Source organism: Dasypus novemcinctus, chromosome 13 (genome assembly GCF_030445035.2).
Source record: "Dasypus novemcinctus isolate mDasNov1 chromosome 13, mDasNov1.1.hap2, whole genome shotgun sequence".
Classification (NCBI taxonomy): Eukaryota; Metazoa; Chordata; class Mammalia; order Cingulata; family Dasypodidae; genus Dasypus; species Dasypus novemcinctus.
In genome coordinates, this window is record NC_080685.1 from 63,612,253 (window position 1) to 63,633,214 (window position 20,962).

The window sequence follows — 20,962 nt, forward strand, 5'->3', positions numbered from 1 at the left end:
GGCGTCCGTCTACCATATGGGAGGTCCGCGGTTCAAACCCCGGGCCTCCTCGACCTGTGTGGAGCTGGCCAAGCGCAGTGCTGATGTGTGCAAGGAATGCCGTGCCACGCAAGGGTGTCCCCCGCATGGGGGAGCCCCATGCACAAGGAGTGCGCCCGTGAGGAGAGCCGCCCAGCGCGAAAGAAAGTGCAGCCTGCCCAGGAATGGCGCCGCCCACACTTCCCGTGCCGCTGACGACAACAGAAGTGGACAAAGAAACAAGACGCAGCAAATAGACACCAAGGACAGACAACCAGGGGAGGGGGGGAAATTAAATAAACAAATAAATCTTTTTAAAAAAAAAAATAAATAAATAAAATAAAATTGAAAAAAAAGAATAAGATTTTTAAAATAAGGAGCATAATGCATAGAACCTACTCTCAAATGTTAAAAAAAAATAGAGAAATGGAAAGACAGATAAAATGATGCAGTAAATGTAGCAAACTTAAAAGTTGGTGGATATGGGAATCTGGATGCAGGGTATGTTGGAGTTACCATATTTGCAACTATCCTTTAAGCTTGAAATGATTTCAATATAAAAAGGTTTTTAAAAAACAATGAAATACCACTTCACTACCTACTAGGATGATTGCATCAAAATGACAGATAATAAAAAGCATTGGCAAGGATGTGGAGAAACTGGAACTCAGTTTCAGTGCTGAGGGGAATATTTCCTGTGGAAAACTGTTTGGTGGTTCTTCAAAAGGTTAAACAGCTCTACTACTAGTTGTATACCCAAAAGTACTGAAAACCAGTACTCAAGCAAATAGTTGTACATGAATGTTCATAGTAGCACTATTGATAATAGCTGAAGTGGAAACAATCGAAATATCTGTCAATAGATGAATGGATGAAAATTTATGGTGCATACATACAGTGGAATATTATTCAGCCATAAAAAGGAATGCAGTTCTTATACATGCTATAATATGGATGAACCTCAAATAACATTAAGCTAAGTGAATGTATGATTTCATTTATAAGAAATATCCAGAACAGAATACATAAAGAAACAGAAAGCAGATTGGTGTTTTCCTATGGCTAGAAAAAGGGGGGAAATGGAGGGTAACCGTTTAATACATAGAGAGTTTTCCTTTGAAGTGATGAAAATGTTTTGGAATTAAATAGAGGTGGTGGTTGCACAACATTTTGAATGTACTAAATGTTACTGACTTGTTCTTTTTATTTTTATTTTTGAGGTAGTGGTGGCTGGGATTAAACCTGGGGCCTTATATGTGGGAAGCCAGTGGTCAACCACAGAATCATATCAGCAGCCCTGAGTTGGTTTTTTCATTTATTTTTTTTTTTAGGAGGCACAGGAACCGAACCCAGGACCTCCCATGTGGGAAGAGGCACTCAACCGCTTGAGCCACATCTGCTCCCGACTTGTTCACTTTAAAATGGTTTGTTTTATGCTCTATGAATTTCACCTCAATAAAATAAGGGAACAAAAAAGGTAGGAGGAATAACCAAAAGCAAATGTCTCTATGAAGGCAAGTGGGGACACAATTAGTAATACAGGCAGAAAGAAACTGATTAAATTCTATTTTACTGGTATATTTTCAGATACAGTTATTACATCTTGTAGCATTACAGAGAAACTCTGGCAATAATGATGACTTCATTATTAGGAAATAAATAACAAAATAGTAATAATAATGGCAGCTGATGTTTATTGCAGCTTACTGTGTGCCAGGTCCTTTGTTAAGAGGTTTCTATAAATTATTTCACTTAAGCCTAACAACCCTATTAGGTAGACTTCATTATTCCATTTTACAGTTGAGGAAATAAGAAAAGAGAAACCACATAATTAATTTGATCTCATACATATATTATGATACAATACCATGAATCATACCTAGGGTTTTTCAGATTTCAAAATTTGTGCTCTCCACCACCACAGCATACTGTTTCTCCAGACTTCTCCATGATGAAAAATGGGATATCTCTGTTTCTCCTAGATATGGTAGGAGTTAACTACTATGTAACTTTAGATCATGTACTGGAACAAGTACTTGTTACCTTATTCAGGATTCAATCAGAAGCCAGAGTGGATCTAAATCTAAAAATGGTCACCACAATTTGAAAGCTTGGAGAATAAGAGAGGAGGTAAGAACGGATATTTAATCTGGTTGACTGGAAGGATATTTATGATATCAGCTGAACTACAGAATACAGGAGGACTGGGAATGGGCTGTGTATAAAGACAATAAATTCAAATTTAGATTGTTGAATGCTAGAGAGACATCAAGCTAAAAAGAACACATGGAAATGTCTTTAAAGATGACAAGCAAAAATGGAAAAGGAAGACAACAAATTTACTGAGCAATTACTGTGTGTCAGAAATTTTATACATACTTCTTTTAAGCCTCAAAAAACCCTAAAAAGTAACAGTGGTTGTAGTAGCAGTAAGAATTTACAACACATTACAATATTTACAACAACTCTGTAAATAAGGTACAGAATATTATCCTCATTTTACAGATGGGTAAATAAGGCACAGAAGGTGTAGCAGTTTGATAATGGTTATAAATTCCAAAAATAGATATTGGATTATGTTTGTAATCTGGTTTGTACCTGGGTGTGACTGAGTTCTGATTTAGGGCTTTGATTGGGTCATGTCATTAGGGCATTGAGTCCCTGTCCCTTGGTGGGTATTCACGGATAAAAGGCATGGCAAAGGTCAGAGTTGGGGGCTCTTAATGTTGGAGTTTTGATGTTGGGAGTTTGATGCTGAAGTCTTAAGCTGGAGTCCCAGGGAAAGAGACAGAGCTGTTTGCCTGATAGTCTACAGCTGATCTTGTGGAGAGCAGCAAAGCCTACAGAGCCTCATAGTCTACAGCTGACCTTGTGGAAAAAACAGAGGAACTGAGCCCAGAGGAACCCAGGAAGCCTGAACGCTCGAATGTTGGCAGACAATGGCAGGCATCTTGCTCTAAGGCGTGAAATAGACTTGACAAGGGAAGTAACTTATGCCGTATGGCTAGGTATCTGTAAGCTCCTACCCTAAATAAATACCGTTTATAAAAACCAACCAATTTCTGGTATTTTGCATCAGCACCCCTTTGGCTGATTAATACAGATGGGTTAAATGGTTAAAAATCACATGACTAGTAAATGGCAAGGAAAGGATTTGAATATACGTGATCTGCTCTTAACCAGTACAGTATATTATTTTTTACTACTTTTATTTCTATCTTTTTAAAGCACTCTGAAAATAAGAAAACTATGATTCAGAAAAGTTAGGTGGCTTGCCCAAGATTACATAGTTATTAAGTGGTCTCAGATACGTTATTTGAACCTTGGGCTATCTAACTACCAAATTCATGTTTTTTTTATTCTACTTATGAAGATCACCAACATAAAGATGATGAGCATGGATAAAACAGTTTAAGGAGAGATATAGAGCAAGAATACTGATTAAAGAATAGTTAAAGTTGAGAAAGTTGTTAAAGGTTATATACATAGCTACGACTAGAACCTAATTAAAATATTTTGTCAACCTCAATAAAGGTAAATCTAAAATCAAAGGCTATGGGAAGCAGATTTGGCTCAACGGATAGAGTGTCTGTCTACCACGTGGAAGGTCCAGGGTTTAAACCCAGGGCCTCCTGACCCTTGTGGTGAGATGGCCCATGTGCAGTGCTAATGTGCACAAGGAGTGCCGTGCCACACAGGGGTATCCCCTGTGTAGGGGAGCCCCATGCACAGAGTGCACCCTGTATGAAAAGCCACCCCGTGCAAAAAAAGTGCAGCTTGCCCAGGAGTGGCACCACGTACACAGAGAGCTAACACAGCAAGATGATGCAACAAAAAGAGACACAGATTACCTGTGCCGCTGACAAGAATACAAGCGGACACAGAAGAACACACAGTGAATGGACACAGAGAGCAGACAACTGGAGGGTGAGGAAAGGGGAGAGAAATAAAAATAAAATAAATCTTTAAAAAATAAAATAAAATAAAAATAAAAATAAAATCAAAGGCCTGAGAAATGGATGTGGCTCAACCAATTGGGCTCCTGTCTACCATATAGGAGGTCCAGGGTTTGATGCCCAGATTCTCCTGGTGAGGGCAAGCTGGCCCATGCAGCGAGCTGGCCCTCACAGACTGCTGGCCCATGCAGGGAATGTTGCCCCACACAGGAGTACCACCCTGCATGGGAATGCCGTCCCGCACAAGAAAGTTGCCCCATGCAGGAGTGCCAGCTAACATGGAGAGCTGGCGCAGCAAGATGATGCAACAAGAGACACAGAGGAGAGAAAATAAGAAGAAGCAGAATAGGGAGCAGAGGTGGCACAAGAGAATAATTGCCTCTCTCCCACTCTGGAAGGTCCCAGGATGGTTCCTGGAGCCATCTAATTAGAATACAAGCAAACACAGAAAGAACACACAGCAGATGAACACAGAGAACAGACAAAGCGGGGGAGATGGGGAACATAAATAAAAAATTTAAAAACTTAAAAAAGAAAAATCAAATCAAATCAAAGGCCTAACCAAAGTAGAGTTGATGATGCTGTGTTCTCTTAAGTCTTCCTCTCATTATTCTGGCCACCAAACTTCAGAGATAATTAATTAAACAAATGAAGACAAGATTGCAAAGCACTAAATAAAAGTCAAAGAAAATAAATACAGGAACAAACTTAAAAACAAAAAAGATAATTATCAAAATGATAAAATAAGGCAGGAGATAAAAGCAAAATCTATGCATTACTTTTTAGATATGTTTTTTAAAATGTTTTGAAAGATGTTGGTAAAATAATTAACAATATTGAAAAATCTGACCCAATAAGCAATTAAAAGGAAAAATTTTATTGAAAATAAAATAAATAGATAGCATAGAGACATGACCAGTCTTGCAAGCCAACTTTATCTCTCACTACTATCCTCATGAGTACTTCTTTAATATACCATATTTTTAAAATAAATGGCTTTTGCATATATGTACACATGCATTCATTTATTCATTCAACAAAAACTTTTGGGCACTTACCATGTGCCAAATATCATGCTAGGTGATTGGATAAGCAGTGAACAAACATACTCCTAGCCCTCAAGAAGCTCATATTCTAGTGAAAGAGACTGACATTCAATAGACAGCCACAAAAAAGAAAAGTCTTGTTAAGGGTCAAGAGGGGAAAATACAGGGTTATGAGAGTATTTAACAGTCTAATGTATTCTGGAAGGTTGAGAAGGGCTTTTTCTATGGAAATGATATTTAAAGAGACCAGAATGATGATCAGTAATTCAACAGGCAGAGGAAACAACATGGCTTACTCCAAGCTCTAGTATCACTGAAGGAGAAAAGTGGGTAGATAAAGAGGCTGAGAGATATGATTAGGATGACTTCCTCAAAATTATAATTAGCAACTGGGTGGTGAGGTATACCGTTTACTAAAACAGTTAACATTAGAATATAAGCAGGTTTGTGAATAGGGTCATGAAGGTAATTAGAGTTTTGAAGTACTTGTGATAAACAGGAAGTTGGACATACAATATGGATAGACATTTTGGATTATCAGTATATATAATCAAAGTCAAAGGAGAAAATTAATCACTTAGGGACAATATAGTACAGAATAAAAGACAAATATGAATGATTTAGGGGTCAGAAGGAGAAAAAAGCAATTAAAAAGAAAGGAAATAGAGTATACTAACAGAAGACAAGGAAAGAGACTGTTTCAAGACAGCTATAAAAATACTACTGAGAGGTCAAGTGAGATGGTAATATTTACTCCTTGGATTAGAACGTTTTTCACTCTTGGGCTGGCAAAATTCATACTCATACTTCGGATTTCAGCTAAGTTATTAATTTCAGTCAGCATTGTCAGAATTCCTAATTCTGGCATAGGTATGCATCTTATGTGTACCATATAATAATTCTATCATAACATTTATCATTCTGGGTTGTAACTGTTACTATTTACTTGTCCATATCTCCATCATAAGTTTAAACTTGCTGAATGTGTGAGGAAGCAAGACTGGATATTGTTCAACACTATAACAACCCTATTGCAATTTTTCTCATATTTGTATTCTATCCTCCCGATAGAAACTAGCATGGTGCCTGGCATTGAGATAAAATATTTGTTGACATTTATTTATCTATCTGTTCATTTATTAGTTCCTATTCTCTGGCAATCATTGAGCTGAGTATAATGGGGGGAAATGGTATTAATGAGTCAGACAATAACCCTACCTTCAAGGAGCTTCTTTTCTGATTATATGCAGTAAAAACTTAAATGAAAAATAAGTGTATTCCTTACCATTTCAGTAGTCATCACTTTTGCTACAATATGTGTTATAGTCTTTCCAAAGTCTCTTTTTCCTTTCCTACGCCTCAGAATTCTTGGAAAGAAAGGTCCATGAACTCTATAGTTGAAAACATTTATAATTAAATTAACATGAAAAGACTTAATCTATACTTATTTCAAAAATAAATACTTTGGTATTAAGCATCATTGAGAAATAAGCTTCATTACTTAAAATTTCTTTGAGAACAAAGAGCTCCTTGAGAGTAATGGAATGATTAAGATCTTTTAGATTGCTAAGTATTTAACTCTTGAACTCTAAAATATTTTCATTTTAATGGTTGACATGAAAATCTGCGTGTGTCCCACTACCATCATTTGACATTTTGCCTAGCCGCTTCAGTCTTCCATTATAGTAGAAAAACTACCTAAGTTGCTTTCATAGTCCACTGAATTGGAGACTCACACAAAGCAGTGGTGTTATTGAGGCATTAGAAGATTTGGAGACAGGTTTCACTTTAGAAACTTTGTTTAATTAACCAATTATTTTGTTTTGGAAGATATGGTCTTCATTGATATAGGTGGCTGTTGGCCTCTGAGAAGAACTACTTTAGTGTTTCTCTTAGACATTTAAAAATATTTGCTGTTCAGCATTTCTAATTAATTTGATTCTTTCTCTTCTTTCTGCTTCTCTTTACATTTCCTGTTTCATCTCTTAATCCTCCAAAAGAAAGTCGAGAACATTTTCGAGTATAATGTTTGCCTTTATCACTACTGTCAGCCAAACAAAACATTCCTTCTTTAATAGAGGCAGATTTAACAGTAATTTTCTTAGATATAAACTTTGGGGCTTTCTGTAGCAGTTTGATTATTGCTTTATGCTAAGAGAAAGCAGCTTTAGGACCAATGTATTTTGGGCTTTTGTCTCAATTATCAAATATTTTTGTAAGGTTTAAGATTTCATGAAACTTTTAAAAAATTTACCATGCAGCTTGGAGGCTGCTCTTGGTTGGGGCCATCCTGCACCTAAGGCAGGAAGATGGTGGCTGCAAAGAAGATGAAAAAGTCACTGGTTTATCAGCTCTAGGCTACAACTTGTTATGAAAAGTGGAAAGTAGGTGCTGGGTTACAAGCAAGACCCTGAAGATGATTAGGCAAGGCAAAGCAAAACTAGTGATCCTCGCAACTGCCCAGCTTTGAGGAAATCTGAAATAGAGTACTATGCCATGTTTGCCAAAACTGTTCATCACTGTTGTGGCAATAATATTAAATTGGGCACAGCATGCAGAAAATACTACAGAGTATGTACACTGGCTATCATTGATCCAGGTGATTCTGATTTCATTAGAAGCATGCCAGAACTGACTGGCGAAAAGGAAATCATGTAAAAATTTTCTTTAATAAAACTGGCCAGAGCTTGTTAATTACCATGCAGGTTATCAAATCTGAATTCCAACATATTAGCCATGTCCTGCAAAGCAAAACATTCCAGCCAACATTTCAAAATCAAACCCTCTCAGCATTTTTATACCTCTTTAAGGAAAATTTTTTTCATTTTCATAAAGGAGGATTTATTTATTTCCTTATTAATTTATTCATTAACCCAGCAAACATCTATTATGTACTAATATTGGATACTAATACAACTTATTAACAGAAAGTTGGAAATTGTAGTAAAACATAATAAATTAATACAGTTGGGCATTTTGTCTGAAACAGAGCAGAAAAGTGGTTTGAACGTGGGTAATATTGCCCCCTAGAAATTCTCAATATTATAGCACATCAGCCTGCACATGTCCTACAAATGTCAGAAACATTTAGGATATGTAAAGAGGAACCTATACTTATTACTTGAATTTCTTGGGACTCAAGAGCCCAATGGGAAAAGACTCAAACCAGACACAATTAGAGTCATGCTCAAGGCCTGTTCAGAAATGTTGAGACTTGTCCAATGAAGTAGGGTGGGGAGAAGGCCTCAAAAGAGACTGGATAGGAAGGAGAGACAAGGAATAAGAAGCAAGTGGTTTTGATTTTGAGAAATAGAGATACCCATATACTTTTTCACCACAGACTAGATTATTAGCTCAAAACTAAAGCTTCCTAAATGTTTACGAAACATTTATTAAGTTTATTAAGCAATTCTAGTTTTAAAATCAAAGGTCTACATAAGGTTACTTAATAAAATCAATTCAATTTGTCAGGTATAGTTTACATAAAAGATACTCATTTTAAATGAAATCTTCCATAAGGTTTCACAAATGTTTATAACTATTTAACTCTATCATAATAAGACCATTTCCATCATCCTAAATTCCTTCACGAATCTTCATTCCATCCTCCATACCCACCCCTAGGCCACCAGATTTTGCTTTCTGTCTTTAAAGAATTCCTTTTCTTAGATTTTATAAACAGATTTTTTGAGTGGAATTATAATTACATACTTTTTTTCAAGTTAAACAAATTTCATTTGTGCTTCATAATTTAAATCCAAGACACACTGACAACTTCATAGGTAATCTACTCTGAAAAATGTTTTTTTTAGGCTGAGCATCTGTTCTTTTCAGCCTCCCACCAACAGAGAATATGCATGTTATCTCAATTTACAATCCTTGTAATCCTGCCTGTTCAGGAGATTACGCCTAAATCACCTAGTTATACCCTTACTCACTAAGTGCCAATGGGTTTCTGGGATAATCTCATTTTTTAAATTTCTTAGCTACTTCTGAAAATGAAGCACAAAGGGGCTCATAAATTCTTTTTTTTTTTTTTTGACTTATGAAGTTATTAGCAATTGGCAGCAGAGGCAGAGCCATGCTGCTCTTGTCTGGCATCACTGGGGGATAATCTTAGGCAAAGCAGCTCACAGTTCTGTCTTGTACACTGCAAGCACAGGCATGAGAAAGATCCTGCGTCTGGTCCAGGTCTAGGGCAGCTGACGGCATGGCTGCTAATCTTCTTTGTGCTGGAGGATCCTTTCACCTCAGAAACTGAGGGTGATACCACACCATTTACAGAAATGTCATCAAGACCATCCTTACACTCAATATAAGATGATGGTTTTCATGTGACTTTCTTCAAAGTCCACAATCAACACCTTTCATTTTAGGGCTCCATCCATTACTTTTAGCATCATCCTGCAGCTCTTGTTTCTCCTAGTCTCTTCAGCTGCCAAAGAAAAGTCCCCATCAAAGGCCAGAGCCTGTTCACCACACTCACGACCAACAAAGGCTGCTATGACTCCTCTGTAGACAGAATCTGTGTTTTGCAGCTCTTTCAGCTGTAATCCACTGTTATAATACTGGATCCCTGTTGGTGTGGTGGTAAAGTGTGGGGAAGGGAAGTGTTCTATAATCATATGATTAAATCTTAGTCTCTTAGTGGGCTGTCCCTGGGCTGTGACCTTCTGAAGTGTTTCTTCACTTTTCCCCCCTCTTAGTTGAGACAGTAAGGCTACAGGGGACTGGAAAGTAGTCCCTTGTTATGGAGAATGCTCTGGGCATATTTTACAATGGTTACTTTGGCCCGCCCTTTGTCAGAGCATCAATGGGGTCTTTCTTGGTTCTTCTGAGAGCCTATTGAGGTTCCTGGAGGTAAAAAAAAAAAAAACTACAAAAGTGCAGGGCTTCCCTAAAACTATGGGCCCTAGGGGTTTCTCACTTTCATGCTATCTACACTCAGCCTCCAACAATTTAACAAAAATATCATTTAAATGTTCCTACCACTTTATGGTTCCAGTGGTCTCTGCTGCAGGTTAGCAGATCTTGGTTGTCACTGTCTTAATTTGTGTCTCCAGATTTCATGGTGGCAGTTTGCCCTGCAACCTCAGTTCTCTGATGGATCCAAGAAAAGTTATTTTTAGTTTGTTCAGCTTTTTTCTTATAAGAATAGGATTGATGACATATGCACTTTATATCTCATCCAATAATCCTTATTTCTTTTTACAGTTTCCATTTCTCTGTTGAGATTCCCTATCTGTGTGTTTTTCCTTAATTCTGCAATTATGTTTTCCTTTAATTCTTTGAACATAGAATTGTCTTTCTCTGATAAATCCAACATTTGGGCCCACTCAAGAGTTAATTTTGATTAACTGTCTTTTTTCCTGAGAATGGATCTAATTTTCCTGTTTCTTTGCATGTTTACTAATTTTTTATTTAAAAATTGTTTATTTTGGATAATACATTCTAACAACTCTGGATTCTGTCATAGTCTTTTTTTTTCTTTTTTAAAGATTTATTTTATTTCTCTTCCCCTTTCCCCCCTCCCCTGCTGTCTGCTCTCTTGTGTCCATTTGCTGTGTATTCTTCTGTGTCCAGAGGCATTGGGAATCTGTGTCTCTTTTCGTTGTGTCATCTTGCTGTGTCAGCTTTCTGTGTGTGCAGTGCCACTCCTGGGCAGGCTGTGCTTTTTTTGCGCAGGACAGCTCTCCTCGCAGTGCACACTTCTTCCAAGTGGGGCTCCCCTGCGTGGGGGACACCCCTGTGTGGCATGGCACTCCTCGTGTACGGCAGCACTGCACATGGGCCAGCTCACCACACAGGCGAGGAGGCCCTGGGTTTGAACCCTGGACCTCCTATATGGTAGGCAGATGCTCTATCAGTTGAGCCACATCCACTTCCCCTCTGTCATATTCTTTTGAGGACTGTTTATTTTGTATTCTATCAGGCAATTAACTTGCCTGGCCTCAATCAGCAAACTTTCCCTTGAAGTATGCAACAGATGACCTCTCTGTTGAGTTCTCCCAATTTTGTTGTTCTTTTTTAAGCACAGTTGCCTGACTCTCTGCCATGCCAGCATAGTTTAGTGGTTAGTCAAGGAACTAGGCAGCATTTATGTTCAAATTTTGGATCTCATCCCTGTTGCGGCTCTCTTGATTTCATGAGATCCCCCACCCTCCAAATTTCCAGCTTCTCAGACAGTCCTGGACTCTACCTTTGTCATACTAAAACATTAAGGCTGTACTTTTTCTGCAATTACAGCTGAGAATGTGGAAAGCACTGCAGACAAAAAAGTCATAAATTCCCATATCTTATCCATTCCACTTGTCATCTTTTAATGATAAACTCTTGTCTGATTGCTTCGTATTTTGGGTCACTTTCTAGTCTAGTGACTTCAAATAGTTTCCTATTTTAAATATATTTTTTGTACATATTTTATAATTATTATTTGTAGAAGACAAATGTTACCATTCCTGGAACCCAGCTCTCAATAATTTAAGATGCGAGAACTCAGTGCCATTAGAAGAGCAAATACAGTGATGGTAATTTGTATTCACATTCAAAACATACAAGTTAACTATATTTCTACAGATTTCTAGATAAGTAGATTTTAAAATTCTTATCTATTTTATTTCTTATCTATTTTTATTTCTTATCTTTTGAGTTTCCCAAAGTGATACCAAAGCTTTATTACACAGAAATTACAATAACAACAAAGCATCAAAAATAGGTACTAGAATGGGATTCTTAGTGATTAAAAAAATGGGTCAAATTTGGAGGAAACTACAAAAAGAGAAGATTTGGGCTAACAGTTAATTGTTAGAAGTGTAAAAAAAAAGGCTCAGAATTTCAAAGACAAGGAATATGGGTGGAGCACAAGGGAAGGAGTTAAACAATTTACTATGAAAGAGTGAGAAGTCCTTTGCCTCCATTCAGGGTTATCTATGAATTTTGGAACCATGAGCAAGAATTCCTGTTTCTCCATACATAAAACAAAAGCAGAAACATATACTTCTTTTCTCTGGAGAGTAATGTAAAAATAATTTAATGCATTTTGAAGTATTCGGGAGAATGATGCTGGTTAAATCAACATCTAAAACAACTTACTGAAAACACGTGATATAGATGTGGAGTGAACACAACCATTCTAAGGTCCACAGGATGGAGGAATAGAGTATGGATTAGAGTGGACTTACTGATATTCTATTCATGAACCATTGCAATGAGTAATCGAAGAAAATGTGTCATTGGTGTAGAGAAAGTGGCAATGGTGGCTGCTGGGGGTAGGGAGTGGGAGGAAGAGATGTGATGTGGGGGCATTTTCAGGGGTTGGAGTTGTCCTGGGTGGTGCTGCAGGGACAGTTACCAGACACTGTATGTCCTCCCATGGCCCACTGGGTGGACTGTGGGAGAGTGTGGGCTATGGTGTGGACCATTGACCATGAGGTGCAGCAGTGCTCAGAGAAGTATTCACCAAGTGCAGTGAATGGCTCATGATGATGGAGGAGGCTGTTGTTATGGGGGGAGGAGTGGGGTGAGGGGGGTGGGGGGTATATGGGGACCTCATATTTTTTGAGTGTAACATTAAAAAAATAAAGACAAAAAAACATACATTTGTTAGCGAAGCTGAAACTATGATTCAGCAAAGTTAGTCAATTTTATTCTCTCTTACTTACTCTGCATATTATCTGTGGAAACCTATGCCTCTTTCCTCCTTTCTTATACTTTCGTCAAGGCCAAAAAGGTAAAGACGAAAGATAAGGACTGGATTTTTTAGATTTTTTTCCCTCAAAAACAAACAGCAACAACAAAAAACCCACAATGATTTCAGTGAATTCAGCCAATATAAAAATAATTTTCTGAATTGATAGTTGCCTTATACTTACCTTATAAATCAAACATTTAAAATTATAGTCTATCTTAATCAGATTAATATAAATATATACATCAAGTTAAGTAATACGACAAAGAGTGATCCTGTTACTGTTTCCATTTAAAATAGAGCAAATTATTACCGGAGGCGTAAATCTTCCCACATTTTCAGTAATCCACAAAGCATTACTATCTCATAGTACTTTTTCCAGCATTCAACAGCCTCTGCTGCAGATGGATCTTCTTTAATATTGCTCTGATACTCAATGAGCTCAACACGCTTGTTTTTATATTTCTCCAAAGTTTTTTTAAAACGTTGTGCAATAGGACCAGGTATTGTTCCATCCTGAATGTCACACCACCTGAAAAGTATCAATATAGTTACATCATTTATCTTCTACTATGTGCTAAGTAATTTTCTAAACTATACTTACAAATTAATTCTTTCTTCAATCAAAGCAGTATAATTCTCACAACTTTCTTCATCATCCCAGTCTCTCCAGAGAAAGTCATAAAAAAACCTAAGGTAAACCAAATTAAGATAGTGATCATGTGATCTATGTATCTTCAAAAAAACACAATAAAAAATGCTCAAAAAAAAACAAAAAACAAAGAAAATAACCCAGGAAATTAAGAACAAAAAAAGTTCATCAAAATACTATTTATAATATTGAAAATTGCCTCAAACCTAAGTGTATATTAATGGGAGACTGGTGAAAGAATTTATGATGAACCCAAATGACTCCAGATATCAAAAACCATATATCAGGGAAACGGACTTTGGCCCAGTGGTTAGGGCGTCCGTCTACCACATGGGAGGCCCGCAGTTCAAACCCCGGGCCTCCTTGACCCGTGTGGAGTTGGCCCATGCACAGTGCTGATGCGTGCAAGGAGTGCCCTGCCACACAGGGGTGTCCCCCGCGTAGGGGAGCCCCACGCGCAAGGAGTGCACCCGTAAGGAGAGCCGCCCAGCGTGCGAAAGAAAGTGCAGCCTGCTGAGGAATAGCGCCGCCCACACTTCCCGTGCCGCTGACGACAACAGAAGCGGACAAAGAAACAAGCCGCAGCAAAAAGACACAGAAAACAGACAACCGGGGGAGGGGAGGGGAATTAAATAAATAAAAATAAATCTTTAAAAAAAAAACACAACCATATATCAGTATGGTAATCTGTTCATAGTATATTGTTGAGTCAAATGTAATAGTACCTTTTATATAATTTCACTGCTGTAAAAATGTTACTGTAAGAAAGGCTATTTCCAACAGAAAAGCTTATCTGATTTGGCACCATAAGGAGAAACAGGTATCTCAGTGAGGTGATTTTTTAAAAACAAATCAATTTTATTTTATTTTATTATTATTATTTTTTAAAGATTTATTTTTATTTATTTAATTCCCCTCCCCTCCCCCGGTTGTCTGTTTTCTGTGTCTTTTTGCTGCGTCTTGTTTCTTTGTCCGCTTCTGTTGTCGTCAGCAGCACGGGAAGTGTGGGCGGCGCCATTCCTCAGCAGGCTGCTCCCTCCTTCGTGCTGGGCGGCTCTCCTTATGGGTGCACTCCTTGCGCGTGGGGCTCCCCTACGCGGGGGACACCCCTGTGTAGCACAGCACTCCTTGCGCGCATCAGCACTGCGCATGGGCCAGCTCCACATGGGTCAAGGAGGCCCGGGGCTTGAACCGCGGACCTCCCATGTGGTAGACGGACGCCCTAACCACTGGGCCAAAGTCCGTTTCCCCAAATCAATTTTATTGATACATATTTAAACATACAATTCATTAAAAAAAGATAGTGATCAAAATAGTCACTACCATGTTTTCTTCAGAAAAATATTTTAAATGATTTATCAGTGAAATAACAAAAGCTAAAACTTTAAAATCAGATGATCTGGATTCCATTTTAGGTTGCTAATGCAGGTAAGAAGATAATGTTTTTGGAAGTGGGATGGTAAAATTCAGACTCCAAATTTCATAGGTTTTGCCTATGATCTTGATTATAGAAACAACACTTAAGATATGATAAAATTTTGGAAGAAAAAAGCATTAGGAAAACAAAAACATGCAAAAAATTCTGTATTTTACTTATGGATAGCTTCTCTCAAATTGTGTCAATTTGTAAGAAGCAATCATTATGTGGATGATGACATCTAGTGTTTACAATGCACTTAAATGTGCAAATCTAATAAAGAATAGAATTTGATTTTTATAAAATGCATGCTCAAACATTAAACTTCTCACTGTATATGTGTAATACTCCTGTAAGAAATTTTTTTTACAAGTTACAAATATAATTTTAAAATGGACAGATTGAATTCAGCAGTGAATAAAAAATTAAATCAATAAATATGAAGTACTAGCATGAGCCAAATTTACATATTAAATTAACATTTGAATAATTTTAACTTTCATAGTAAAAACCCTAATACCTTACAACTTCCAAGGCCAGAGCAATATCATGTATATCAGCATCTTGTCCTTCAACCGGATACACTTCCAAAAGAGGTACGCTGTACTCCAGTTCTTCCAAAATCTCATCGACCAGATCCCTTGGGATATTTGCAATATTAGAAGAAAAGGGCTCAGCAACAGAAACAGTAACTTTGAAACAAGACGATGAGCTTTGGCGTGGTTTACAAGTTACCTAAGATAAATATTTTAAGATATGTAGTTACAAATGAAAATAAACCACTATTTCTTTCTCATGTACGAGCTTATTATAGTTTCATCTTTAAAATGTTTTGACTTCTCTAACAGTCAACACTAGTTTGTGTTTATTCATCATATTTCACCACAATATAGTGATAATCTCCAGAATTTGTCTTAAAATTAGCATTTGAGAACCACTGAGTCTACAGTATTCAGTATTCTAAAAATTTAATAAGTTATATTCATTATTAATACAAAATTATATCTTCCAATAACCAATTTTGAAAACTATTTTAAAACCTATCTAGGTAAAGAAACAAACCCTTTTTTTTTTTTAAAGATTTTATTTATTTATACCCTTTCCCTTGCCACTCGCTTGCTGTCTGCTCTCTGTATCCATTCGCTGCACATTTTTCTATGTCTGCTTGTCTCCCTTTGTTGCATTATCTTGCTGTGCCAGCTCTCCATGGGCGCAGGCCAGTCAGCTCTCCACGGGCGCAGGCTGTCAGCTCTCCACCTGCAGGGGCCATCAGCTCTCCCCGGGCACAGGCCAGCTTGCCTTCACAAGGAGGCCCTGGAAGTGAACCCAGGGCCTCCCATATGTTAGATGGAAGTCCAATCAATTGAGCCACATCCGCTTCCCAAGAAACATAAATTTTTAGACAGCAGTAAATTGGGGAGCAAGTGTAGCTCTGTAGTTGAGTGCCTGCTTCCCATGTACAAGGTCCCGGGTTCAATCCCCAGTACCTCTTAAAAAAAAATCAGTTAAGTGTTACATCATCAATATACATGACAATAATCATTTAAAATATAAGCTATATCTTCAAAACACCAATCAAACTTTGAAATAGAAATTTTATTTTTAATATAAATTCTATTCTTCAAACACTATGGGACAGAAAAACACCAGCAAAATAGAATAGGAATTTAAAACTGGGTGTTTGAAGATAAGTGATCTGCAATTCATATTTGTGACAGAACAAAAGTAGGTAAAAGTAGGTAAAATTTTTGATATTGAACCTTTATTTTTAAATGGAGTCTTGATTTTTTATTAAACATGAACATAGGTTTAGAATTAAATAGATATACCAGGTTTGTGATGAAAATAGAATTCCTTGACAGTTCCATCACCTTCTCTCTCCTCTTCCTCAGCGGCAACAAATTTTCTTCTAGCTGGTTATTTTTATACTTACCTCTATATCTTTTTTTTTCTTAAAATTTATTTATTTATTCCCAGCCTGCCCCCCTGCTGCTTGCACTTGCTATCTGTGCACTGTGTCTATTTGCTGCACACTCTTGTGTCTGCGTGTCTTTTCTTTAGAGGCACTGGGAACCGATCCGGGAACCTTCCAATGTGGGAGAGAAGCACTCAACACTTGAGCTACCTCAGCTCCCTGGTTTGCTGTGTCTCTCACTCTCTCCTGTGTCCTTTTTGCTGCATCATCTTGTTGCACCAGCTCTCTGTGGTGCATGGGCCAGCCAGCAATCTGTGCTGCACATGTCAGCTTGCTTTTCACCAGGAGGCCCCAGGAATCACACCCACAACTCTCCATACGGTAGATGGGAACCTAATCACTTGAGCACATCTGCTTCCATACCTCTGTATCTTTAAATATGCTTATATTGCTACTTGTAGTTTTGTTTTGCTTTGTTTCAATTTTTGGTGTTATATTGACCTCTCACTCTGAAAGACGAGAATTTAGCTGTCTCACTTATTATCATCCCTATCACAAATACTCACACAAATGTTCCTGTACTTCCATTCTCCAATATATTTATTTTTTAGTATTCCATATTTATTTTAATGTTTGGAGATACCAGTGAAAACCATGTAGTATAAGCTGATTTTCTTTTCCTGCACAAAATTTTGTTTTCCAGGAGTTAACTGTAAATCTTTCAATATGTTCAAACGCAATGAGATGTATTTGAAATGAAATGCTTCATTTTCTTGGCACAATCTTTTCCAGAGTTCTTTGACTAGTTTTAGTCTGAATTGGCTATCTAGGCCTGGTACACATACATAGCTGTTTTTGCTTTACCATCATCCTGGGGATTCCTTTGCTTTTCTACATTGGTTTCTCTGTATTTTGGGTCTAATGTCTTATTTCTTGATTTTCTCCCTTGGCTGAAGATATTAACTTCCTGAGAAAGGATGCACTGGACAAAATATTGAGATCTTGCATATTTGAAATGTCTTCTTTATATTCTCATACTTAAATTGATAGTGTGACTGAGTATAAAATTCTAGGTTTGGATATCACTTTACCCGGAAAATTTGAAAGTATTTTTCTCAGCGTTTTAACCTTAAGAATTTCTGTTGAGAAGTCTGATGTCATTTTGCCTTTGATACTTTATTTGGTCTATTTTTTTTTCTGTCTGGGAGCCTGCTGGATCTTCTCTTTGGTCCTTGCATTCTCAAATTTTACTATGTTGTGCTGGATACAAGTGGAATCTTTCAGTCTAAAAATTCATATCTTTTGGATCTGGGGAACTTTCATGATTTGACAATTTGCTTTTCCCTCTTCTTGTTTTGTATCTCTCTCTCTTCCTCCTGCCCTCTCTCTGGAGCATTTATTATACAGATATTGGATATTGGACCTAATCTCATTCCCCTCCTCTCTACTTTATGGCAGATTTATTTAACTTTATCCTCCAATGCTAATCAAAACAATTCTGCTATTTGGTTTTTCATCTCTACAATCATATTTTTATTTCCCTTCATACAGATTCTGGTTCATTTCATGGATGCTTTAATTTCTCTTTTCTGAGACTATTAATACATATTATTGCATATATCTATATACAGACATACATTTTCTTCCCCCTATTCATCTCTCTTCCAATGTCTTTTCTGTTTGTTTTGACTACCACTCTGGTATTTCCTTAAATGTATGGGGACCATTGGTTGTATGTTCATATTTAAGAGTGGAGTACTAAAAAGATGACTGAAAGGTCTGTGTACATGGTTTGAACAACTCTTCAGCATAAGATAATTGCAAAGGCTATTTCCATGAAAACTCCATATATAGTAACTAGGTTTTTAAAATTTTGAACTGGTCAGGGAAAATTCTTCCAAATTTCATGCCTGGAGGAATCTGATCAGCTACTTATGTTCTAGAAGCTGAGTGGGGGTAGAAGGTAGGGGAAACCAACATTCGGTACTAGTAAAAATTCACTTAATTTCTTTCTTAATAGTGTATTCCCACCCTTAACCATGCATCCCAAGTTAGAAATATTTTATTTTCTCTAGAAAATTAACTTTCAGCCTTCTGCCCGAGTGGATGAGGAGCAGTCACTCAGCTGTGTGGAGTAATGAAAGGGGTAATCAGTTACTAGAACATTTTTCAGAATTCCACTCTGATTTATCTATGATGTTTTTAGTGTAGCATTATGTATGACTTTTTTAGTAGATGTAGGTATTTTATTATATATACATAACTTATCAGGCTACAGCTGTCAACATTTTACCAACTTAAGTCCATTCATCTCCATTTACCTTCCCCCATTTATAATTGCCTTAAATATTTCCTCTTACATACATTAAGAGTCACAGAAGATAGTGTTCTAATTTTTTATTATTAATTTTTTATTAGTGTAGTTGTAGGTTTACAGAAAAATCATAGTATATGAGTTACCATCTACTACTTCCCCACATACAGGTGCATCTTTGAGGTACCTTTGTTGCAGTGGATGAAATATTATTATTATACTACTGACCATTAGCCATAATTTATATTAGGGTTCATCCTTTGTGTTGTATTGTTCTATTCTGGTAACATACATACAACCTAAAATTAATCATCTTAGTCACTTTTAAGTATATAATTCAGTGGTGTTAAATACATTAATAATGTTGTACTCCATTCATTACCAAAACATTCCCATCACCCCAAACAGATAATCTGCACCAATTGTGCATTAATCCCCATTTTCCCCACCCCTGTTCTTGGTAACCTGTATTCTAATTTCAGACTATTAACTTGCTTATTCTTATTATTTCCTATAAGTTTGATCATATAATATTTGGTCTTTTGTCTCTGGCTTATTCCACTCAACATGATGTCTTCAAGGTCCATCCATGTTGTCACATGTATCAGAACTTCACTCCTTTTCATAACTGAATGTTATTCCATTGTGTGTTTATACACACACACACACACACAACATTTTGTTGATCCATTCTAACATTGGTGGACATCTGGGTGGCTCACCACCATGTCTTTCCTCAGGTCATGAGGTCCCGAGCCAATCTGCCTTCTCTTTACATTTCAGATTCTTCTTATGTTTATGTTATATAAAATCCAGGGTTTTTAGTTGGACTTAGCTGGAGGAATAGGGAAAAGTATATCTACTCCATCTTCCTAGATGCAGAAGTCCCTATTATTTAAACAGCCTTTTAAGCAATTTTTCCTTCTTAGCTCAATCTTCAGTCTCATTTCCAGTGTTCTAAGTACAGTCTATTCCTCTGTCATTAGAATATGCAATGTCAATCAGGATGCTTTTAGCTGTTGCTATAGACAACTTAGAATCCAACTTTCTTAGGCCTACTAAGCTACTACCACTTTTTTATCTGCTTTTTAAAATCTGCTTTATATCTTCCAGGCTTTGTTGTCGCCTTTCCCATTCTTTTTGCCCTTCATTACCTTTTCAAAAGTTTCTTTGCTGATTGTTTTGGTGGAGGACTCTGGAAATAAAGAGAAGATCCTACAAGTTTTTAGAGAATGTAAAAACAAATAAAAAACATGTTTTGTCAAAGGATCAAGATTCTGAATTACAATGGCTTCTTAACCTACAACACTGGAAGCTTGAAGACAATGGAATAAAATGAAATTCTAAACTACAATTCATATACCCAGCCAAGTGACCAAATAAATATGAAGGTAATATAAAGAAATTGCAGGCATCCAGTATCCCAATAAATTTATCTGCTTTGCTTTCCTCCCCATGACTCTATTAGATAAAGTCCTTGCCAAAATGAAGATAAACCAAGTAAAAAGGAAGACATGAAATCTGGGAAAAAGGTTATATGCCAGAGAATGGTGAAAGGAGTTCGTAGGATGATAATGGAGGGAGACCCTAAGAGGATAGTTATCCAGCAGATCTAGAGATCAAAAATCCAGATGGCAGATCAGAAGGATGCAAGAGATGCCTCATCAATGTTTGAACATATTGAGAAGATTCAAATAACTGAGGGAGAATTTTGGAATGAACTACTGAACCTATCTAGAAAATCAAACAATGAAAAAACAAGGAAGTTATTAATACTAGTAAAATGGCAAAATTGTGCAGGAAAGGAAAATTAATAATATACTACATAGTTTATCTAACAAATATCTAGAGTCATAATAAAGTAAACACTGAGTATCTGATCTAATAAAATTCCGTGTAAGTATTTTGGGAGGATAGGAGCATGTGGAAAATTTAAGTATGAAATGGAGCAGGGAAT

The 20,962-nt window shown here is 36.9% G+C and overlaps 1 protein-coding gene across 1 annotated transcript in view; it reads right to left on the reverse strand.

Moving 5' to 3' along the window:
- Positions 1-20,962, reverse strand: part of SHCBP1L (SHC binding and spindle associated 1 like) — a 62,288-nt gene that overhangs the window by 30,940 nt on the left and 10,386 nt on the right. Inside the window, exons 3-6 of the mRNA XM_004469106.5 lie at positions 15,297-15,511; positions 13,312-13,398; positions 13,021-13,239; positions 6,306-6,411 (exon numbers count right to left, since the gene is read on the reverse strand). Of these exons, the coding sequence (XP_004469163.2) occupies positions 6,306-6,411; positions 13,021-13,239; positions 13,312-13,398; positions 15,297-15,511 (627 nt within the window). The remainder of the gene's footprint in view (positions 1-6,305; positions 6,412-13,020; positions 13,240-13,311; positions 13,399-15,296; positions 15,512-20,962) is intronic.